The 24,276-nt window shown below is 43.0% G+C and overlaps 2 protein-coding genes across 2 annotated transcripts; both read right to left on the reverse strand.

The window, feature by feature from the left end:
- Window positions 1-684: 684 nt before the first annotated feature.
- On the reverse strand, window positions 685-11,942 carry txndc11 (thioredoxin domain containing 11). Its single transcript, XM_080463460.1, has 13 exons — window positions 11,611-11,942; window positions 10,429-10,525; window positions 9,987-10,106; window positions 9,541-9,638; window positions 8,852-8,981; window positions 8,662-8,755; window positions 8,415-8,527; window positions 6,774-6,977; window positions 6,010-6,688; window positions 4,687-4,874; window positions 3,691-3,803; window positions 3,498-3,578; window positions 685-2,370 (listed from the first exon to the last, which is right to left on the reverse strand). Exons 1-13 carry the CDS (start codon window positions 11,733-11,735, stop codon window positions 1,851-1,853), a joined length of 2,562 nt encoding a protein of 853 aa, XP_080319586.1. The 5' UTR covers window positions 11,736-11,942; the 3' UTR covers window positions 685-1,850.
- Window positions 11,943-12,625: 683 nt separating this feature from the next.
- On the reverse strand, window positions 12,626-23,636 carry LOC308109429 (bifunctional apoptosis regulator-like). The gene is made up of 9 exons (XM_080462983.1): window positions 23,417-23,636; window positions 21,717-22,014; window positions 20,667-20,765; window positions 20,408-20,501; window positions 18,294-18,466; window positions 17,733-17,877; window positions 16,855-17,034; window positions 15,355-15,551; window positions 12,626-13,913 (listed from the first exon to the last, which is right to left on the reverse strand). The coding sequence occupies exons 2-9, from the start codon at window positions 22,004-22,006 to the stop codon at window positions 13,721-13,723; spliced, it is 1,371 nt and encodes a 456-aa protein (XP_080319109.1). The 5' UTR covers window positions 22,007-22,014; window positions 23,417-23,636; the 3' UTR covers window positions 12,626-13,720.
- Window positions 23,637-24,276: the final 640 nt, after the last annotated feature.

Consider the following 24,276-nt stretch of genomic DNA (forward strand, 5'->3'; position numbering starts at 1 on the left):
AGCGCCCTGTGACCCTAAACAGTAGTGATGGCCAAATGAAGCTTCATGAACCATTTAATTTATTTTATGAAGCCACTAGATGGCGCTGTCTGTTGAACAAATGTTTTAAAACACATTTCATTGCCAGTCCTTCAGCCTATCTTCAAACCAAGAGCGCCATCTGGTGGAACCAGAAAAGAAAGTGGTTCATGAAGCTTCATTTAGCCATCACTACTGAACAGGATGAAGAGGTATAGATTGATGTATTAAAGTCCCAGCTTTTACATTGAATAAGAAAAGTTTGGACACACCTTGAGATACACTGGCAGATAACAAAATTAAAAAAACATTCAGTTCTGTCATGTTGGGAAACCAGAATTACACACAAAAAAACCCAACAAAGTAAAACATTTTCATTCTCATTTTTCTGTTGCAAACCAGCGAAATGTTCACTCATTGGGCTGCAGTTAACTTTCTCACGTCTAGCTCGCACGTTTCTGCGTTCTCCCTGAAAGAAGATGGGTAAATCTTCCCCTTGCCTAATATCTCTCACTAACAAGAGATAATCGGTGTTAATCACGTCGCCCGTCTGTGGTCATAATGTTATGGCTGATCAGTGCATGTAATAACTGGAAAACTATTGCCGTAAGCTTTCCTGAGAATTAATGATGCACCTCACACAGAATCCACAATGAAACGCAGTAATACAAGAAGAGGAACTTTATTCTGATCAGTAAAACCGGTGCAATATTCACATGTAAACAATTGCAGCATGTCATTAATACCTGAAATGTTACATAGAAATATTTAAGTGATTCAATGATTCCTGTAAAAAATAGATCAGTTTAACAAAACAACTGAACACCCTTTGGAAAACAACATTTTTGCTGATTATTTCAAGTGATCTGAAGCTCATATGAAAAAGTATTAAATAACCTTGCAGCTTCATCATTCGACCTTTTGACCCTGCAGCCAAAGTCTACATCACTAATCCCGCACAATTCAAAACAGAAAAGGTCTTTATTTATTAAATTTTCCAGCTTTTCCTGGACAACTTTAATTGGTATGCAGCTAATTTTATCAACAAAAAAAAAAAAAAGTCCCATGTAGACGAAGCATAATTATAAAGTAATGAGTAAATTCCTCATTAGAATCAATGTTTAACTGAACAGTAGTGCATACACTGTCAACATGATGGAGTTTTAACTCAAATCAGCCACATACCAGCTGATTTAAGGAGCTTTTGTTGTGAAGTGTTCTGAAAATAAATATCCTCCTACAGCAGACTCTCGGGTAGCAAGTGAGTGCAAACTGTAAAATCTGAAAAAGTGCGGCGCGGCCTTCATTGAGACTTTTAGTTCTACTTTCACCGACTCCCACGTTCAAATACGCTGTCTAGTTTTTAGTGTAACTGGAGCGCTTGCTGGCGGCAGTACTCGAGTCCTTGTTAGTTGTAGGTAACGTCACCCACCCACTTTAGTCTGTCACTTCGATGCCTGCTTTGATTTACCAGCTCTAACGGTACTAAGAGGAAGCTCAGTTTGACTGCAGGGTCTGTGTAGTAGCTTTATCGTAAAGCAGACGTTAAACTTCTACAGATGTTTGTGTTTCTCAGTGGATAACCTCGCGTCTTCACAGCACTTCAGAGTCGTCTGTCTTTTCCTTTCCTGCCGCTCTGCCTCCTCTCATCTGAGAGCAGCAACCTCACACAACAGCCGAGGAGTGTTTCCCCCTCATGAGATTCATCGCTCGGTGGGATTTTAACCTCGCGCTCTCAAATCAAATCTTTAACTTCCTTCTCAGGTCTCATCACAATTTTCTCCCCCTCTTTTATTTCAGTTCTTCCTTCATAGCCGAGCCCCGTTTCGTTCTCAAGAGGCCATGTGGCTTCTTTTCTGCTCGGCCTGGCTCTGCTCCGCCTCGGCCTGCTCCCGGGCCTCCGTCCTGTCCTTCAGCGCCCTCAGCAGGACCCTGAGCAGCATGTTCTCGTTCAGAAGGCTCTCCGAGGTGTCGGCCAGCTCCTGCAGCCGTCGCACGGCCTCGCCGAGCTGCCGGCTCTTCTCCCGGTGCTGCTCCTCCAGGCTCCGCCTCTCCCGCTGCAGCTCCGCGTTCTCGGCCTCCAGGCTGCGGGTCTCGAAGGTCAGCCGGCGGTTGTCGTGCCACAGCTGCGCCAGCTGCTTGGAGAGCCGCTCGCGGGCGTGGTGCAGGGCTTGAACCTCGCGCTGGAGCGCCGCGAACTCGGCCCGCAGGACGGCGCCGGGTCCCGGGCGCTCCGGCTCCACGGAGGCTTCGTCCGCTCGGCGTAAAGAGTCGGAGTGCAGCAGGAGGAAGTGCAGCAGGTTGGGCAACGTGATGGGAAGGTCATCAGGAAACTTCACACTTTCGTGCTTTCTGAGAAGAAACAGGAAGTTTTGGAGACTCAAACACACTTTTCTGGGAACAAACTTCAGCACTGGGAGTTTTTAACGACAGATTTGTTGTGATTTCACTGGTGAGATGGAAAAAATGTGGAGAGAATGTCAGAAAGTTCACATTTTTTTGTTGTAAATCTTGTCCTCAATATGATACACTATACCATTGGACTGTCCAGTGGCATTTCTATATGGAAGTACTTGGTGGGGCAAGATTTTATTTCAGGTCTAGTGAAACCACTGAATGCCAAAGTGAAGTGGGTGCACCACTTTTTAGTCACAACATTATGACAACCATATAAGCACTGATCAAAAAAAGAAAAGTCTCCAAAAAAGTCAATGTCAAAAACCAAACCGAGGCCCGCTGTTTCGTAAACAGGAATTCCACCGCTGGACCACTGGAAAAGTTACACCACTCAAAATATTGTAGATAATCTTAAAGAATTAATCACATACGTTGCATGCAGTCCTTTCTGAGGACACCAGGTGGGGCTCAGCCCCACTTGCCCCCAATGACCAGTCGCCCCTGATTGTATGTAAGTTTAAACAGATCGCTCTTGTCTCAATGACTATATATCTGAATCACTATGGGTCAAATAAAAACACATTTCTTGTCGTACATTTAAATCAACTTATGAATCAATACATTTGTAATTAGTCTGATCATGCAGTATTCAAATATTGATCCTGTGTGAAACATACACACGATTTAACCCTTCACATGGTACTTTGAAATGGAAACATTTCCTCTGAGCTTGTTTCTAAACTTTACGACTTTAAACTCAGTATTAAGATTCACCCTTACATCCAATTATATACTCATATCTCTTACAAAGTGGTTCAACGCTGACCAAAACCACTTTATTTATAATTGGAAATCCTGGAAATGAGCTTAGACCCACCAAAAGAATATCTATTTATGAGTGAGTACGACTGACCTACAATGCAAAGTGTTATTCACCAATAAAAACACACTAAATCTGATGTTTAAACAATAACTGGCTGCATATTAGATGTTATGTTGAACACTGATGTTCATAGTGTCGTATCAAATACTGGGGGGGGGGGGGGCGTTTCTTTCTGTGCACATCTCCACACTTTCCTCACCTGTATCTGGGAAACAGAAGAATGGAAGGAACGTGATCCACCATGAACTCCCAGGGAAGGTCGTTACGGGCAACGTTCACCCTACGGCGATAAAATAAATAATTACATGAATTTACAAAACCATTTTACAACTGAATTTTATTGTGTTTCGATTAAACTTTGGATCAATATTGAACACGGGGGCAAGACGTACCTGGCCACGGTGATGTTGCCGTTTCCTTGTAACAATCGGGCCAGCTGGATGATGATGTGGTTGAGAACGGAGCAGAATCCACACCACTGGGTGTAGTAGAACAGCAGCACATCCTGACACACACACATATATATACACACCTTTACATTGTCAGACCTACAGTCTGTGACTGAGTTATTAAAATGACAAAACTTTCCATACCCTTTCCGACTGCTGCGATAACAGACTTATGGCTCAAAATGAATCGGAGTCACACTTGCCAACCTTTAGCATCTAACTATGAAGAAATGTTTTTGATGTGCTGAATGATTAACAAGTTACAGGTTGGGGTCTTGTGTACAATGCTTTGGTGAATTCAAAAAGAGGATTTAAAAGCAAACAAAAGAAGCATGATACTTTCAAAACATAATAAAGAATTAAAATTTCCTGTTTGTCAAACTGATCACAACTGTTATTTACTCATACAGACTTTGAATAACTGAGCCAATCGAGTCTGAATATCACTCTTCAAGTCAAACTACGGGACATCCATTAAACAGGCGACAAATCTTTATTATTCTCTGACACTTGAGGAGTTAAAACTGGAAATGTCTCCAATTGAACTGTCACTCCAGCTAAATCACACACATCCAGGGAATTCTGAATTGTTTATTTTCGATGGTGAATGTGAAAAAAAGAAAAGAAAAGAAAACTAACCTAAAAGAAATACATGCATGTTGATAAAATGGCTGTTTGGAAACAATTCTCTGCAACAACCAGCAAAACTGCATCAGTTCATCTCAGAGTCCAGGTATTTCTATCACTATTCATTCATGCAAATGAAACAAATGTCCAGAGTGAACATGTTTGTTGGATATGAAGGTTGAACATCTTTGCCACATAAACCAATGAAGATAAAAGTGATTTCGTCAGGCCTATAGTCAGGTCAGATTCATACAAAGGGAGGCAGGGTCGAGAGAGAGGTCAGAGGTAAAGTGAAGCGGCACAGTCTCTCACCTTCTGCTGGTCCATGACGGAGGGCAGGAACGAGGAGGTGCTCAGCTCGGAGAGGAGGCGGCGTTGAGGAGCGGGAGGCTGCTCATCTGCTCGGATTGCTTCCTTTTGACTTTCCCTCTTGTCCGCTTCCCCGACCAAGTGTCTCTGCAAGAGGCTGTACGGAGCACTGAAGTTCCTGATGAAGGCCTCTTTAACGACAACCACAGCCAAGGTCACATTCAAATACTGTTGAACACAAAACTGATGGCGAATACACAGTTGACATTCAAGCAGACCAAAGACTTTCATCAATCTGAGAAACATAGGAGGGTTAGAATTGTGTCCGCCAACTCTAAAGTTCCTCGTAACTGCAAAACTGGAGTGTTTTTAAAACCTCCAAGTGTTTTTTGCATTTTGTTGACGTTTCACCGAAACCACAGTGCAAGAACAGTATGCAAACAATGACAGATGTCCTGTATCGGCTCATCCGCTGCTGTGCAGAACATGTAAAACTGCGGTTTGCATACAGCTTCTTCCACCAAACCAGACACTGGAGAATTTGAACCACACCGACTCCACAAATCTCTATTCAGTCTTTACAGAAACGGTACATTAAAAACACATGGACGCTTTTTTAAGTGATGACAACCTAGAAGGTGGGCTACTTTTCTGACTCAAACAGATTTACAGCTTCTTAACGCTGCAGCTCAGGACTCAAAACACTATAATACAATGAAGACTTTCAAAGGATGTTAAAACAGTGTACATGTTCCTTCACACTAACGGGACAAACTTTCTCGTGACCGTCAAAATCTCAACATGTCGGCTGGGATGAAGTGGGAACATTGGGGATACGTTCTCATGAAGCTTTCCCAAACGTACATCCTGATCTAATTTGTATTAGTGGGATTAGATTAATGTCACACTCACCCTGATCTAAATACATCACATTTCAAAGAGTACGTCAGAGTAATGTCTCCGTGTTTATAAGACTCAATCCAGTGCTACGAGCTTCACATGCATGGAAACCAACTCTGGTGGAGTTTTGGTTTTGCTATTCTAGGTGAAACTGCTGTGATTTATTATTTCAAACCTGCATCAGTGAAGCATTTCGTCTCCTTGATCTATGAGCACGTCTGTACATGTCGACAGAAAAAGCATTGAATCTGTGGAAGATTTCTTGATTTATCTCCAGATCCAAGTCAAGCTTCAGATCTTTGGGTTTTGACTGCTGTGATTAGAAGCGGTTTCTCATCACGACATCTCTAAGAGGACTTTCTCGTTCAGACCAACGCTGAAGACATTTCGCACTGCTTGATTGGTATGAACCTGCCGTCCTCTTACCCAGAGACTCTGTGAGCGTGGCCGCTGGGCTGTGGTGCAGGACGTAATGAACTTCATCCTTCAGGTTCACGATGGTCGCAAACGTCCTGCCGCCGCCCGCTTCGCCCCGTGACTCAGAAGCACTGCTGTTGTCCGACGCTCCGAGTCTGAGGGCCAGAGGCCAGTTGAGAGCTGCGTCCAGCACATAAAACCTGAGCGTCCTGTTGGTCTGACACCGAAGCCCCGTGATGCCGCCCCCCTCCTGCTGGGGGACGGAGGGCGAAGGGCTTGGTGTGAGCCAAACGCTTTGCAAGTCTGGCTCCTCTTTGGCTTGTGACTCATTGTGTTGAGGTTGTACTTCCCTGCAGCAGGCACTGTATTGACTAAACGGACTGTAGCTGCTCAGAAAGTGGCTGCAGCCGGTAGAGGCTGCAGTTTTTAGAGACACAGATGGTGGATGGCGGAGGCAACAGTGTCTGAGATAAGTGGGGAACGCCTCTCCCTGCTCGGTGGAGGGAAACGAGCAGCGAAGAGAGGCGGTGGCCAGGCTGGGCTGCGAGGAGCTGACGCACACCTCGCACACATTTGTACTTGAATTTGGGAGAAGCACCGACTGGCAGCACAGAGAGGAGAAGCGGAAGCTCTCGTCCAACTCGTCGCTGTAGTTGCAGGAATGGTAGCGCACGGCAATGTCTGCGACCTGGAACACAACAGGTAAACAAAGTGAGACGTAAAAGTAGTGCGTGTCTCACCTGAAATGAGATTATATTCCCGATTCTGCTCACCTGCTGTAGTGCAGCACTGGGCTTTGAGCCCAGGGGATTGTATGGCAGGAAAAGCAGCAGTGCCGGTCCTTTAGTCAGCTCCTTTTCCAGCAGGCGGGACTTTGTTCCTGGAGGCTGAAGCCACTGGAGGACGGTCTCGTGATGCTCAAACACCCAACTACAGATGGCCTCTGATGTGAAGTTAAGTTCCCATCGAGGGAAAATCTGAATTCGAAAGAAACACCCATCAGATTATGGCTAAGTTAATGACTTAAAGGGGACATATCATGCTAAATCCACTTTTTTAGCCCTTAAATGCATTTTGTTGTATATTTAGAGTGTTTAGAAGTACAGAAAAGTTCAAAGTAGTCTCTTCAGGTGCTCCGTTGATATCTTTATATTCTGTTTTGGTCATATTTTGCGATCGGTTTAGATTTTTCTATTCTCTATTACGTTTTTTGAACAATGACGTCACAGTATTCTCAGCGGAACTGCCAAATTAGGACATCGACATTTCGAGCAATCCGCCATTTTTGTTTCTCGCTGCGATTTTGTAGTCCAACCGAAGTTACGAGAGGATAAGTCGAAATGTTCGGTTGTTGGATGTAGTAACCCACAAGCTTCGTTACACCGTCTCCCAGCATCAGAACCTTTTCGAAGTGCCTGGTTGAGTTTTATTTTTCACAGAAATGTACCCACATCTGTGGGTAAGGTCATTTTTGTGCGCGCGAATCACTTTAAGGACGACTGCTTCAGCAACCTCCGCCAGTATAAAGAAGGATTTGCCGAAAGACTTGGTCTGATTGAGCGGTCAGTTCCTTCTATCTATGGAGACGACGAACAGAGCACTTCGGTAAGCTGTATATAACGCTAAAAAGTGTGATGATAAGACGTCCCTGTCATTGTTTTGTTAGCATTAGCAGTTGCACCGTCTTCATATGTTAGCGCTGTGTGCTCGTTTTAGATTATAATGTAACTTCTGTGTTAAATAGTCGTTGTAATACAGGCAGTATTGTAGTAGTGGGCATGGATGGAGAAGTTAGTGTAAATATAGTAACACACCATTGCGTTACATCCATATGAAGACGTTGTTCTTCAGGTGCATCATCGTCATTTTCATCTCGCTCCGCCGGGTCCGACTCTGGCTCCAACATGTATGGCTGGATGGACAAATCTTCCGTTGTTGACATTTTGTAAATAATGTGTGACTATAAAGTTTCTGCGCCGCTAGATAATTGTATCTGTTCTATCAAACTACAAAGATGGCCGAACAGGGTGACGTTGAACCGAGTGTGACCTCTGCAACCTGGAGAGGAGGAGGGGTATGAAGTGTCTCATTTGCATTTGAAGAGACCGCCCCAAAACGAGTTGCTCTCAGAAGCGCATCAGAAAAGGGGTTGAAAAGGGGCCTGTGGAGCTATAATAATGAGGAATTCAGACCCAAGCATTGCAGTTTCGCGTTGTATAGACCACAACTGTATGATTTATATGTAAAAAGGAAGGATTTAAAAGCATGATATGTCTCCTTTAAAGCGATGAGTCTCACACTTTTTAGTGTGCAGCACTGCATAACCTCTCATGAATACGGTAAGCCAGAAAAATACAAGGGAAAGCAGGAGAGGAAGCCTTTTTGTCTGTACGTTGCGCAGTAATGCTGCTTACCAGTGAGGAGTTAAACCTTCTATGGAGGTAAACCGTTTCATCGTCTCTGAGAGGGATGACCTCTGCTACTTGCTTGCTGGTCACAACGCCAAAATGAACAGCGCCACGAAAGTCTGCACCAGAACAACAGAGATACTGAGACAACAGAGAAATGCAGCTTGTCTTTACTGCGACAAAACCTGGGAATCGATTACTTGGCCCGTACAAAAGATCACAACGCATGTATCAGTGTGTCGGCACTTCTTACCCCTTTTCAGAGCCTGCAGGGCTGAGGACAGATATGTGAGGTACCCTGGTGGCTGTGGGGAGGAGTTAAACTGGAAGAAACCCACCACTCGAGACTGAAAATACATAGGAGGACAAATGAAAATCCAGCAGTTCATCCAACAAATCTTAACAAAAGAGAGGGTTTATTAATTGAAGATTGTGACCCCCACCTCATGATAAGCCAGGAACTCCTCAACGTGCGCTCTCGACGGGAGGTACGTCAGCGGCGTGATGACTCTGAGGATGAAACTTTCCACGTATGTGGCCACAAAAGGACCTTTGTACTCAATCGGCCCAAACCTGCAAAGACACAGCCCTCAAAGTTAAGAAGCTGATTATCTGTACCAGCTAAATTCTGAATAAACAAACATTAACACGACATTGAGACATTCACTAAATTACAGGAAATTAAACTCAACTGACACATAAGATAATTTCAGTTTGCTTAGCTGCTTTTACAAAGCATTGGAGGCGTACTTAAGCACATGAAAATATATCTCTCATTATAAGTACCGATGAGAGACGTTCAATGTTCTAAATGTTCTAAATGTTGGTCATTTGAATCTAACAAATGGTTGTAGTTACATGTATGAATGAGAGAAAGATAGACTTCATGCCAATAAATGTCCTTCATGACAAACCCAACACTCACAGCTAAATTTGGAAAATTCATCCACAAGACAAACTGTAATGGCAAAAACGCAGGTTTGAGGTTGACTGTTGATGTGAGTAACATCTGCCTATAAAGTCACAGCTGTCAGAACTCATTCAAGCACAGCATTAGCCATTCTTGGCTCTGTCCACCTGTTCATCATGCACATGCACAGTCAAGCTCGGAGCACAGGCCTCTGCGTCTCACCTTCTGTAAAACAGGTGGATGATGGGATACTGGTAGAAGCGGTTTAGCCTCCTGCATTTCCCCTGACTCCACCAGCAGTTCACGGCCACAAACTGCACCTGCGTTTGTGTGTTGAGGAGACACGGAGAGAAAGGAAGCTGAATAAACAAACCCATTTCCAGACCATCAGCAGGACAGGTGCTCTGAAGTTTCTCAATCTCATGGAACTCCAGACTTCGATCTGATGTTCGTAAGGGAGAGAGGAGAGCGATGGCTGAAGTGTCTTCTCTAAAGAACAATGACTCTCACCCAGTGAAAGACAACCTAACTGCACTGGACAGCTCTTTCAGCCACAGACTGCTTCACCCCAAATGTGTGAAGGAACGATACTGTAGTTTCACTCAGGACTATCTATTTGTTGTTAAGACAGTCCTGCTGGTTTCTGTGTGTCGTTCTCTACATTGTACCTGTTTGACCAGCTTCCTGGCTACTTGCTGCACTTCCTGACGCGCAGCCATGGAGTGAGCGCACCACGGTGCGTAGAAGAAGATAAGAGACACCTCGGCCACGCTCCTGAGACGCTCCACCTGGAGGGAAAACATCATACAGTAACCAGTAAACCCGAATTATAAAACACACAGATCGATACACAAATCCTGCAGATACTAATCCTTGAGAATTAAATGAAATAGAATGTAATTATGCCACGAATGACCAAATAAACTAAAATAACACCAAACAGAAATAAAATATATACAAAGGCTACAAAATGACAGATAAATCTGAAAGACATCTGGCGTAAGTTCCTCCGTTATTGTCTCGTACAAGTTTACTTTGCAGTCAAAAACTAGTAGATGAAATGAATACCTGACTCTGGTCGTATCAAACAGTGTTTTCTTTAAATCTCACCTGATCTAACTGACCCAAGTAAAGGTCCACCACCGGGGCGTCTGGAGAGAAGAACCGCACCGGAGGGCGAGCTGCTGCCACCACATTCTTAGCACGGCTACAGAGGGAAGCAATGACAACAATGCTGAGCCGTACTCAGATATATTACAGCAGAAAAGGCATTCTTCATGTCAGGGTGCATATGGTCAATGCCACCGCAATCACTGTGATACGTCTTAAAATCTAGCAGAAAGAGAGCAGGATTATGAATCTCTATTTTATTCAGCACGAAAAGTCTTTATCACAATTCTGAAAGCAGATGGAGACTTTCATGCATGTCAGTCACTCCTAAGTGATCGGAAACTTCTGTTGCACCCGACTGTCAATGACAACAGGTGCAAAACTACAACAGGATAAGAAGCAGGATGTGACTGAGAGCATTAGGTGAAATTTGTTGAGGCTCCAGGCATAAATGAGTGTATGTGTACAGAGTCCTTTAATCGTGCAATTGATACAACTAACCTTTGAGTCTGAGGCTATCAATCAATGTCAGCTGATTTGCTATTTGGAATAAATAAAATTTTATTCTTTTTTAAAATTTAATTTTGTTGTTTGTTCAGAAAATGTAACAGAAATACAAATTGAATTCTTATCAGCCTGATATTTATGCCTTGATCCAATATAGGAGAAATATTGAGGCTTTCACTAAAGAGTTGGGATAATGGCATCACATTACTACTCACATTACTTGTTCAGTAACTGAGCCACAAGATTGATTCGGAGTTATTCAGTTTCCTTAAATAATAAGGGGAACAAAAATATTTTTGAATATCATGGAAAAAACCAGTGACTGTTTCTGTCCTCCGTCGTTTAAGCAATTTTTTCGAAGTTTGCTCTTATCTAATATGATAGACTCAAGCAGTGTGAAGGATGAAGTCTGACAGTTTTCTTGGTTGTTTGTCGACGAGAAACAAAAAACCCTCACAAACCGAGGGAGTTATCGGCATCACTTCTTGTGTAAATGGTTTCAAGCTTGAGTTAATCCTCTTGTCCTGCAGTCGCTATAATCTGAAGCGGCTCATAACTTAACCACAAACTAACTCGAAGCTAATTTAGGTCTTAGTGAAGCTCAACATCCCCTGGTGTTCAGTGAGTGTGGCGGTGAAAACAAGCCGCCCGGGCAGCCGCTCTCGTCTTGTTTACCTGCATGTGAACTTGACGGCCAGGACGAGCAGCACTCCGAGCACGATGGCCCCGCAGAGCAGGTCCGGTCTCCGGGCCATCAGAAGCAGCACCTGCCGGAGAGACTGCCGCACCCGGCGCAGCATTACAGCCCGTCGTCCGCTCCCCGTCCCATTTATACGCCGCTCGACGCCTCCATTTGCCTGCCGGAGGAAGGAGGAGGGGACGGCGAGGAGGACCGGGTGGACATGGAGGGAGAGAGAGACGGAGCCGACCTGGATTGGACGTCAGTGTGTAAGGTGTTCAAACACGGTGCGACCAACCTTTCTTCCCCACGTAGACTTTTCACTTCCGCAACTACCGCGGCCAGGGAGCGACTGCAAAGGGACTGCGTGCGTTAGAAACGCGCAGTGCGTTTGAGTCTTTCGTGGTAAACTGCTTGAAACGTCTCAATAAATGTCAATGAAGATACAGACGACACCTACAGTCAACTACGTATTTTAATTCGGCTGCGTAATAGTATTTATTCCTTTTTGCGTATTACCTTGAATGGTCTCTTTAGAGACAGTCTCTTGGTTGTTATGGCGGCAATCCATTTCTGCCATGACAATTATCTAACACCAGGGGGCGGTCTTTTTGAATGGAATTGACAACTTTATATAAATCTTGTTTACAAGACGACAAGCGGTACTTTTTTTCCGCCTTTTTACCTGAATAAAAGAGACAAAACTCTCTGAAAAAGAGACACCAGTCTACTTTGTGTATATATATATATATATATATATATATATATGTACACTGTCTCTTAAGAAACAAAGTTTTGATGTGGCCCCTTTCCGAAATATTTAGAAAATTCAGTTAAGGACTTTTTATCTGGAGATTGATTGAGCATCATGAGTAAAATAAATGAGAAATCCAGCCAAATTTCAAACTGCAGTTCAAAAGGATTTGAAACAGCATTTACAAAATAACCATTTGGCAATTAGATCATTAGAATTTTTTGTAAGAAAAACAAAAGTGTTTTTGCACTTTGTTTAGAACCTTTATTTGGTCTAGAGCTAATAAATCCTCCAAGTCACAACTGGAGACATTCCTTTCATGGCAATACTCAAAGTATTTGTTATAATTTATTGTCCTGCTGTGTCAACATCATAAAGATTAGCTTCAGAAAGGTCGCTTCTCTCCAAAGTGCCGCCACAAACCCACATGGATTAAACGGGGAAGGAAATGGATAATTCCGTTATTTAAAAAGGTTTATTTTTCATCAATACAGAACAAAGAACAAAATCACAGTGTAAATCTTAAGTGCAAATGAACAACTTAAAAATATGCCAAATCTGATTTGCTCAGTTCCCCCTGCTGGAAAAAAAAAAAAAAAAAAAAAAAAAGGGCAAGCAAAGATGGACAAATGTATTTGTCAGCTGTATGAACAAAAGATAAATTAAAATCATAAAAGTTTATATGAGCAATTCAAGGAATAAAGATTCATTTTCTTTTTTCCCCATTTGTGGAACTTAAAAAAAAAAAAAAAAGGACTACAGATAAACAATTAAGCAACACTGAAATTTAAACAGGCCTTAAGGGGTAAAATGAGAAGTGGAAATATAAACCCTAAACATTTGACACATTAAAATGTTGCCGAGGAGTTAAGTTTTCCTGCACCTCCGTTAACACAGAACTGACCGCAGCACTGAAGAGATGCTGCTTCAAGCTTCTGCTTTTGAAGCAGAAACTGTTTGAGCAAAGCAGAGACACTTAATAAAAAGGCAAACTAAAAGACACATGTCTCGACTTTTTCCACCTTCAGTAGCGAAGCGACTCTCATATCAGTGCTACGAAGGCCTGAGCGAGGTGAGGTCCACTCCCCTCACTTTATTTTTACATTTGCATAACTGCTCCCTCGATTCTTCAGGCAATGTGGTTTGTGAATGCACCGTGCGCACAGAAATCCTCATCGTTCACGTCACAGCTGATTCACTTCTGCTCGGGATTTGTTTTGTGTCCCGCACGTCTCAGAGCCGTTAACTGTTCAGAGAGACGAGACAGGGGAGCCACAAACCGTCTCTTCAGACCGTTTTAATTCTACTCTGCCTGCTGCAGCAATAAGTGGCCACGGGCTGCACGCAGTTCCTCACAGAGCCTGTGTTTCGGGGTGCATCAGCTGCTGCACCACCAGGTCGATGTTGATGATGAGACTGAAGTAGAGCGCCCAGTAGAAGAGGCAATTGCACACAAACTGTGGGACGAAGGGCCAGAGGAGGGCGAAGGCGAATACCTGAGCGAGCATCTTCCACGAGTGGTTCCACATCTTATTGGGCAGAGTCCTGCGCAAAGAGGAAGATCCAGATCAGGGCACTGCTGTGCAAAGTTAACTGCTACAGCCTGAAGAAGCTTTACTAGGTTTGTCACTCATTTACATGTTGGATGAGTAAACGCCAAAGAGTTGTCAAGACTTTAAGGGTCGACATAAACTGCAGTAACATGATAGCAGAGCTCTATATGTTCATTAACACTGAGCCTGGTGTCAAATTCCCTGCATTTGATATGAATAAACATATCAGCTGGGTGGGTGGTATTGACAGAGGCTTCTTAGAATCTGACAGTGTCGTGAATAAAGGATGATAATCCAAGTTACTGCACTTTTTTCAGCAACGCGTTAGTGACGAGCACCTGGCCACTTCTTCGTCAGTCTGATTGAGTTGTTTTCCATTAAAAAGACCAGATTGCCCTCTTTACAATGACTAAAGCAATTAGCGCCACAATTACAGAAGTTTCTTTGCGATTACTTTGATGTCATCACTGCTGACGTGACTAAAAACAGCTGTGCAGATATCCTACGCTTGATGCAATTTTCAACCCCCCCGGTTTACTGGAGTAGTAACTCAATAATCCTGAACTATTTCCCATCCGTCTGACACCAACAGGACGCCTATACAACTGTAAGTAACAATACCCACATTTAGTATATGAGAATATTATTAAGACCTCCAAAATGTGAGACATGGAAGACGACCTAGTCACGTTTTATTATCAGTAAGTAGCAACTAGTAACTGTATTGTAGTATTAATGAGTCACATGATGCAGTTCTAATTACCATAAACATAAGCATCGTGGGCATCCTTTATCAAACCTACAAGGCTCAAAAGTTGATATAAACATCCAGTCCCCCCCCACAAAACCCCCCCAGCATTTTAGTCACATGAGAGTAATGCGTTACTGGTATAACTGGTTGTGCGTCTACACCAACACTGGAAACAAAGACGTTGTTCATCAGACATGATGAACATGAGAAGCTCCAAGCTTTATTGGGTGTCCAGTTTTTCATAATTTTGCGAAATTCATGCACAAATCAAAATCCTTGTTGGATGTGAAACTGTGGAAAATAAATTAAATGAAATACTAATTGCATTTCTAAAAAGATAAATAATGCAGTTTTAACACCCTATAAGTTCAGTTTGCACTAAAAAGACTTTACAGCTGTCATAGATAAAAACACATTTAGAAAACAACGTGACTGTTTTCATGCAAATAAGACTTGAAAACCAAATATGAGCCTAATAGAGTCGTCTTATATTTGGACCAATACCAAACATAAATGTCTACAACTGTTGTCATCTTCACTTCTTTTAGTTTGCAGTTCATCATCATTAAAAAAAAAGTTTGTTCCATAATTAACTGTTACTACAATAAAATCCCTCATCCTAAACGATGTAGGAATTCTTTTCTCACACTGACTACATGTAGGTCAGAGTGTGTTTGTCTACCTGATCCTGGCTCTGGCCCACAGCCTCCACAGAGCGCAGCCCTCCAGCACAGACAGCAGCGTGGCGTTGATGATGATGAAGCGGGACGTCCAGTAGTGGACGGCCAGCCAGTCCCAGGCAAACTCTGCGATCAGCTGGTATGGAAGCAGACAGTATTTGACCAGGAACTCGGCCCACTGTCGCCAGCTGGGCTCCAACTGGAAAACAAAGACGAGCACAGGATGGATGAGCTCCGCACATTAAAGCTGGAGGGAAGATACTGAGGCCCCGTTCACACGACAACGAATACAAGTGTATCTGCAAAACTTTCTTCACTTTTGGGGCGTCCGTTTACACGGCATCAGTGTGAGGATCCACTGTATCTGCAAAGTTTTTATGCCGGCTCCCAAGGTGGAAAGATTCTTTCAGTCGCTATTCCCTCCTGCAGAGACTGCCGGAGGCTACAGAGCCTGTTACTGCGCATGTGATTCTCCCCCTCCCTCCTGCTCGTCCAGTTGTAAACAAACATGGCGGACCCCTAGTGGTATGACTCGCGGTCTGTATTCTAGTTTTATCGTCCGTATCAGTAGTTTAATAGTTGAGACTCACCCCTGATAGCATCCGATGTGTCATCAGTCTGTACGGATGTCGGGTGCTCTCCATTTTCTTCACGTTTATAGTGTATTGTTCTCGGCACACGTCTGTGTTGTTTCATTAGAAAATCAAGCCCTCCTGTGGCCTGGCATACCAACTACATCGTTGTGTGTCCACTGCTGCAGTGTAACACACCCTTTTTTAACGGATTAGGTGTTGTCACGTGAAACATTGTCGCGCAAACGAGGCCTGAGAGGCAAGAGGTATTTTCAATTGCATGTTGATTCGAATATAATCCCAAAGATTTAAATTGGATCCTGATGTTGATTTCAAGAAGAGAAGCAGGAACGGTTTTATGTGTACTTTGCAAACAATGTAGGCTGCTGTGCAGAAGAAAGTCGGACTGTTCTTTCTAAAATGATGCTTGAACACTACTTTGTCCCTTCATGCTCATTGTGAAGGAGAAACAGTGTTTGGAGATAACACTGTTTACCTTCAAGGCACAATCACTTTTTCTCAACCAGAAACTTTAAATGTCTTCAAGAACGAACCACAACGATAGCGCAGATGTTCTGGGATTTAAATCCTCACAGACTTGATTGTGTTACAATCAAACCTTTCTTCCTCATAAACTGGCTGTATGTTTGGGGTGCTTTTCCTCATTTAAAGAACAACTTCAAGCTGTTCAGATGTTGTCCATAATGCAGTAACAGCAGGAAAAGTGGCCTTATATTACTCTTGCCCAAATGTTTTGCACTGTACTGTATATAAAGCTTCAAATATCCAAAATGATGTGTTTATCAAAATAATGCGTTTACCGCACAGTGGGTGAGTTCTAGTCCTCATGCTCATATCTGAACCTTATTACAAGCAGCAATAAAAGTAAACAGATGTATAAAGTGTTTTGTTTCATCTTCCAAGTCGTACCTGGATGTCGAGGTATCTGCTCTCCACGGACTGATCAATGTGTGGGAAGGCCGGGCAGCAGGTGTGCAGGAAGGGCAGGAAGGTCTCCGAGTAGTCGAATAAATAAAGGTAAAAGATTGTGAGGCGAGGGGAGCATTTCAGTGCGTACAGCAGGAACAGAGACTTCCCAGCGTTGGCCGCCTGGCAGAGAAAAACAGAATTAAATGGGGAATTATGAAATGTGACACGAGACTGAAAATAAGTTATGAATGAAAGGCTGATAAAATCCTAACTACAACTCCAAACTTCAAACAAGGATTAAATGTTTGCCATTTCATGGGCAATGTCACCTCATTTTGATGGCAGCTCAAAAAAGTTTGGAAATGTGATTTGCGCAAAACAAAAACGCCTGGTGACCAATTTCGCTGGTGCCAGGTCAAAAAGAGAATTATGAGAAACGTGTGCGTAAAAGACAAGCATGAAGTTTATAATTTGATGATTTTGATCGTCAGCCATCAACGTATTAAGCTCAAGCATGACGCTCCACTGGATATCACAGCATAGGCTCAGTTAATACAATGCGACTAAAAATATGAAGCCAATCCAGAAAAACCTGGACTAAAGCTCATTTAAAATGTGTCTGAGACAGAATAGAAAACTGTCCTGAGGTCAGATGAGTCAACATTCAAATGTCTTAAGCCACAGACACCGTTAACTGTGGACCTAAACGTAGGTGTGGTGTTACATTAGAGCTTATGGTGAAGCGAGCTTGTTTGATGCATGGACTTTTTCACAAGATCCCGTAGTGAGCCATCAGCATGCTCTGCTGTGTATTAATAGTGCTGGCCGATCCTCGAGAGGCCCCAGCACATTTCATTTTCAAAAAGTAAATGGCTTACTTTGTATTCCCAGAGGTTCTGTGGAGGTTTGACTCCCAGGGTTTTCACTCGCTCCAGCTCAGCCAGGACAGCTCGTCGGTGAGCCTGGTTTGCGATGTTGTAAGGAGACTTCAGCAACTCCTCCTCCCCAAGCATCAGCAGGAGTCTGAAGAAAAATATATCACCAATAGGACAAACCACAATCCATATAACTAAGCATTAAAAGGTGTGTTCACACAGGACCAAGTCGATTCAAGTCTGAACTCGGAGAACAAAGGATGCTCTTTATCCTCAGTTTATTAGAACTGATGTGAATGACAGAAACTCCTGCTGCTGTTTGGCGTGAAACAATTAAAATAGCTCAATTATTGGCAACAAAACCACCACAATAACCCAGCATGCATTATCACAGAAGATATGTTGCAGATTATTTGTCACAGTGACAGTTCAATACGAGTTTAGATTATAATTTCTGGTCTTTGGCCGAGACCACAAATTCTGACAACTCATTTTGATAAATGCCAAACTTTTTCAGTACAGGACGAAATGTGCCTGGAGTTTCCCACCGTGTGCTTCATTTACCTTCCATTAACGTTTTCCTGCTGGAAGGCTTCTTTGTACAGCTGAGCCCACGGCCCCAGCAGCTCCAGCCAGGACACCACGTCCTCCGGAGTCCACAGAGAGACGGGTTTAGTGATCAGCAGGTCGTGCTGCTCCACCACACCGCTGCTCCAGTGATACACCAGCACCACCACCTGGTCGCACACACACACACAAACACTGCTGGTGAGCCGGTTCGATCAAACCGCTTCCTGGTAAGGTTTGAATTACTTGCTGTAGAAGAAATCATCCTGATGGGTGTAACATGCTGCTATCAGCCTCCTGATAATTCTCATTTTCACAGTTCGATGTTTGTTTTCATAGCCGTCAACCAGCGTGAAAACAGGCTCATCAAGATATGAGAGAAGATCGGAAATTTCTATCTTTTCAAGCATCCTTAGGAAAAACTAGGAGTTCCGTCATTTTTGACTTGGACCGCAGGTATATTGTATTACCATAATGAAGACTTCTTTTTATCATCAAAAGTTTTAAATTGCAGCTTGCAACGGTTCCAAAATGCTGCTTCAAGTGTTCAGATGAGAGAAAGTGAACATTACACCCGGTTCTACGCCAGCTCAACGTCAGCTTCAGAAGTTTTTATTCTTTTTAATGAGTTCATCAGACTCGCAACCAATTTTGTGAAAATGGGAGCTACTACAGGTACATGTCCCACCAGAGCTGCAGGATGCAGATTCCTGGTTTCTGTGTATTATATGACGCATCAGGTTGTGTTCACTTCACTTTGAAACTAATGCCAGACAAATTCAGTAAACGTGTGGAACATCCAGAGTCGTGCGCTGCCATTTACAGAAGCACTGTGGGCCAAGTGTGCTCTATCTGATGCTACCTGCATTTCACTCCAATGACGGTGATGTTTGTCTCACGACCATCGTCAATCTTCGCCATCACTGTTTATGACTGTGTTGTCAATGCTAGCAGCTGTTGTCCAGGTACATTGTTAAGAGTCCATCATCACCGTTTCTCCTCAAAGTATTTTCAGCAGTGTGCTCACATTAAGGAATTGTTTTAACTTCTACCATGATTGAAAAACATTTTTGGAATGTGCCGATATAATCTCCTAAAAAGACTTTGAATTGAAGACAGAATGCTGAATAAAAAGTAAAGACAATGTAACCCAACTTTCATTGAGCTTCAACAGGACTCTTTCACATGTTTTGTCACATTTGTACTAACAGAATTTATAGCTTCACATATTTTCAGAAAAGATTTCAGATGTTTGTCAACACTCACTGTCAATTAAACTACCACAAGCGTGAAGATGCATATTGGCACACTCAGTGCTTTCAAAAAAGGCTTCGTTGATCGATAATCTATCAAGTTAAAAGAAAGGATTAATTGACTTCCTTACACTTTAATTTCCACTAACAATTATTCCAAGGAATGGGGAATTGTATCAGACTGTACATGTATTACACAAGCCTGCAAGTTTAAGTTGATATCAAAAACTAGCAGTATATAAATACCAATAAATTTGGATTTCTATTGAGACAGAATGAGATAAAAGCCTCCTGTGCAGAAGGACTCAGACATTTGATGTAAAAGTACTGAATTATTTGTCCCACATCAATATAAATAATTAGGCAACAGACACAAGATAAAACTTTTCCCATTCCATGAGGTCCGAAAAACTAATTGTTGCAGAAAGGTCTTGTTTCAGGCTGAAAATGAACCAAGTGCATTTTCATTCAACTTCCCAGTTTTTATTTCCCATCAAGCTGAAGATTCTGAGAAATTATACTTAGATTTCTATCATAATTTAAATTTGTGCACCTCGGGTAGCAGATATTTCATTTTCATGAGGAAAAAGAGAAAGAGGAAAAGCATCAAACACAAACTGATACATTGCACAAAAGGCCAAAGCACATTGATGATATCCACCCACGATCTGGGGTCAAACAGAGCTGTGCTGTAATCTCTTCACATGCTCTCAGAAGCAAACACACACACAAGTATACATTTCCTGCCACGTGGCAAAACAAACAGACATCGCTCCCAAGTCAAAACAACACGTCATGTTGCTGGGACATTTGAATATGAAATTCCAAAACTCAAACTGTGAGACTTTTTAAACTTACTGCGACAAACGAGAGCGCAGTTAAGACCCCGGAGAAGAAGAAACTTGCTCCTTTGTGTTGGTTTGTTCTGGATCTGCCCAAGTTGTCACCATATCTATGGAGAGGGGGATGAAGATGAAAAGTTTTGCAAGTCAAAAGCCAACAAATTATCTTAGTAAATAATCAAATTGTCCAGTAAATGTCTAAGACTACAAAAAGAGTGTGTTCATTGGTCCTCCTGAGTGTTACATCTGATGAGCTGTGGTGGATTTTAAAGTACCTCTGAAATGCCAACAAACTGCGGGAGATTTTGGGGTTCGCCTGGATCTCCGCTTTCCGCCGCTCCACAACCTCACTGAAATACTTGTCCGTGGCATCTCTGAGGAGACCAGGATGATGACTGTTAGACGATAGTGGATTGTAAAACAAACAAAACGTGAAGGTGCTGGTGTTTGAACACTTTGGGATTTCCAACTATGTCAATGCAGACTTGTGTTCCAACTATAAGAAGTCAGATTGTGTTTCTGCAGCCGTGGTGAGGACTTTCTAAGAAAAGATAGCTTTCCTTCTCTCATGAGGTGACAAAGATGTCTTCATGCCGTTTCTGACTATAGGGCCAATGCCAGCTGTCTTTACCCACTTGTGGAAGAAAGGGTGAGTCTATGTAAAACATTTTAGAGTAACATCGAGCGTTTCTATTTCTACCTGAACGTGATCAATGACAGACTAGTAATTACAAGCTTTTTCCATACTGTTAACTTAGTGAGGCTTGACATGATTAAGTCGATTAAGTCTTGTGCTCAACAGGACGATTGGTGATGAGGTTACACTGCAACATGCTTGTACTAATTTGGCCAGATTTGGTTATGGCAGAGTTCTTTCTGTTCAGAAATCTGCTGTGAGGGTGTTTCATAAAATTGGGAACATAAAAAAAAAAATGGCACAGTAGGTACAAATACCAGGTTAATCAGTAGCTTCGACAATGATTCCCTCTACGTTTCCAGCATCATGAAAATAACTGGTACTAAAGTAGAACAAACGAAACAAAAATAGCTTCTGTTTGCAAAAGCACTTCACGCAAGTAAAATTGATGATGAGCTTAATAAAGACATATTCTTAATATCACAAATCTATCATTACATTAAAATGAATGAAATCAATTATGTTTGACCTGTGAAATAAGTGTTCCAAATCAAGCCACTGTGTTGCACCAACGATTTAAAATGTTTTTTTCACACCTAGTTTCATCAGATGGTTTCTATTCTCTTCTCCACCAGAGAAACTCAAACATTAATAAGCAAGGGATACGACGGGGCTGTGAGACGCAAACCTCAGGAGGATGTTGATTTTGGGAAAGCCTTCCCACTTCTCCCTGCACTCCGGGCACTCATTCTTGTGCGAGGACTCCCACCACAGGGCCAAACAGTGGCGGCAGAAGTTATGTCCACAGGTCAACGTGGTGGGGTTGACCAGGATGTCGTAGCAACAGTGGCACGAGAACTCGTACTCCGAGATGCTGCTCGACGTCAGCCCTGTTTGAGGAGGCTCGGGTGTGGGAGAGGATTCCAACGAGCCTCCCGGATGGTCGTCAGCTGTATCCCACTCCATCTCATGCAACATGTCCTGGTCTAAAAGAGAAGGCATGACTTATTACTCGTTTATATTACTCAAGTGATATAAATCGACTACACTCATAATGCATCAGTAATAGTCATTTATATATGCTGTCACATTAGTAAACTCTTGAAACTTCTAAGTTGGATTCAGAACCAATGTTATTTTTAATTCAATTGTCAAGTTCTCTCTCAAATCAGTGTTTGGCCATTCAAATGTAACACAACAAAACTAGCATATTTCATGATTACCTACATTAAGTAATAATAGTCTCTACACTGTCACAGTAACACTATTTGCAGGGCTTACTGGACGCATGAAATGTTAGTTTGCCATATAAAAGTGATTGGAATTTGCACCACAGTGCAAAAGTTTAAACAGAGATTTCACAACTGCACAGGCCAGAAAAGACACACAGCCTGGGGTTGATGATTTTGACACGTCAATAGATATTTGGTCCATGTAGAGGTCAATCACTATGATGTGTTCCCACTTAGGTTGATTAAAATTTGCTTTAGAAAACAGTTCGGCCCATTTGTTTTATGGGCACCAGGATTCTTTTAACAGACTTCCAAAAATTAACCATATTGATAGAGCAGCTTATTTACCACAAATAAGACTTCCTCAGTGAGACTCAACCAGCTTCAGACGTCTGGTTGATTACTAACCAATAATCCTCATTCAAAAAAATGTTCTAATTATTTCAATGATGAATATAATGTTTCTGTGAAAATACAGGTCAGAGCTGTTGAGTCAATGACAATGTCATTGTCGGGCAGGAAAAGGGCTTCAGAATACTTTTTTCCCCATCAGGTGTGCTTATACAACTAAAATCGTATTTAAATGTTCAGAAAGCAAAGTAAATGATCCTCTGAAGACCCTGTTTACAAGTATGTGACAGTTTAACTATATGCACAGGTGATGGGTAATAGGTTGCAGTTCACTGAACAGGCAAGGGCAACAGTAATGGTCAACAAAGCAACACTTAAACTTTCCCCTCTGCGTTCATGTGTTGGAATTAAGTGAAATTAGGCGTCACGTCCGCCTTACAGAAAAGGCGTTTATATCAATCAGCCACCCGGCAAACTAAAATTGAAAACATTTTAAACGAACGCAAGGCGTTCTTAAAGACGGGCCTGGTTTATCTCTGTAAATAAAATGATCAGTAACCTGAGCAGCTGACACTTGTGATAGCCCCGTGTTAGCTGTACTCAGCTTAGCCACTTGCTAGCTACGGGCTAACTCAGCCTGGATGTTTGGTTCTCTTCTTTAAACCAGTGACATCAAGTTATCTCGTGTTACCAACTAAAGGACAATACCTCCAGCGTTAACGCTTGACACGGGCCAGTTAGCGCACTAACCGAAATTACCGTGCTAAACTGAGTGACAGCTAGCGCGCTCGCTCGGTAAACTGACCCGGCTGCGGCTCTTCAGGGTCGGTCTCCGGCAGGTGAGCGGCAGGAGGACGCCATGACTCCCCGGAAAGCAGCCAGTGGCTCGTCTCGGTGGTTAAAATGAGGCTGCAGCGCTGACAGCTGCGGCAGGACGGAGGCACAGGCTGATAATTAAACCGGTAGCTGCAGCCGCGGGAACCCCCTCTCCTTCTTCAAGCCCCGCCCCCTGCACGCACCACAGCGGCTTACGTCGTCACGTTCTCACCTGTGTGGACATATCCCCCTCTTCTCCCCATCCCCTTTCCTCCGCCTTCTCATCTTCGTCCTCTTTCTTCTAATCCTCCTATTCTTCTTCCTCCTCTTCCCCCTTCTCATCCTCCTCTTCTACTTTCTCCTAATCTTCCTCCTCTTCTTGTTCTCCTGCTCTTCTTCCTCCTTGTCCTCCTCCTCCTCTTCTTAATCCCCTTCTTCCCGGGAAGCACAGCTGAGCAACAAACGGTAGAGATACAAAGTTCACACCCACCCTGTGAAGCCTGAGGCATAATCCTCCTTTATGATAAAAATGAAACTCTGACCTCCGAGCTGGCAGAGAGAGAGAGAGAGAGAGAGAGAGAGAGAGAGAGAGAGAGAGAGAGAGAGAGAGAGAGAGAGAGAGAGAGAGAGAGAGAGAGAGAGAGAGAGAGAGAGAAGAGAGAGAGAGAGAGAGAGAGAGAGAGAGAGAGAGAGAGAGAGGAGAGAGAGAGAGAGAGAGAGAGAGAGAGAGAGACCCAACTGGGTAAATGGCAAGGTTCTCTTGACTGGGACCAGTGGAGGTTCTAGGTCAGCTTTCGGGGGCCAGCTGGGGGCCGTTGACAGAGACACAAAATAACCAGCAAATAGTAA

The sequence above is a fragment of the Lipophrys pholis genome (genome assembly GCF_963383615.2).
Source record: "Lipophrys pholis genome assembly, chromosome: 5".
Classification (NCBI taxonomy): Eukaryota; Metazoa; Chordata; class Actinopteri; order Blenniiformes; family Blenniidae; genus Lipophrys; species Lipophrys pholis.

What these genes read in the sequence shown, in the direction of transcription:
- txndc11 (XM_080463460.1), bottom strand. Translation starts at nt 11,735, where the DNA reads ATGCTGCGCCGGGTGCGGCAGTCTCTCCGGCAGGTGCTGCTTCTGATG. An exon ending in CCGTCATGGACCAGCAGAAG is followed by an intron (nt 3,804 to 4,686) that starts GTGAGAGACTGT and finishes TGTGTGTGTCAG; the next exon opens with GATGTGCTGCTGTTCTACTA. An exon ending in GGCAACATCACCGTGGCCAG is followed by an intron (nt 3,579 to 3,690) that starts GTACGTCTTGCC and finishes TTATCGCCGTAG; the next exon opens with GGTGAACGTTGCCCGTAACG.
- LOC308109429 (XM_080462983.1), bottom strand. Translation starts at nt 22,006, where the DNA reads ATGTTGCATGAGATGGAGTGGGATACAGCTGACGACCATCCGGGAGGC. An exon ending in CTGCGCTCTCGTTTGTCGCA is followed by an intron (nt 18,467 to 20,407) that starts GTAAGTTTAAAA and finishes GTGTGCGACCAG; the next exon opens with GTGGTGGTGCTGGTGTATCA. An exon ending in AGAACCTCTGGGAATACAAA is followed by an intron (nt 17,035 to 17,732) that starts GTAAGCCATTTA and finishes TTTCTCTGCCAG; the next exon opens with GCGGCCAACGCTGGGAAGTC.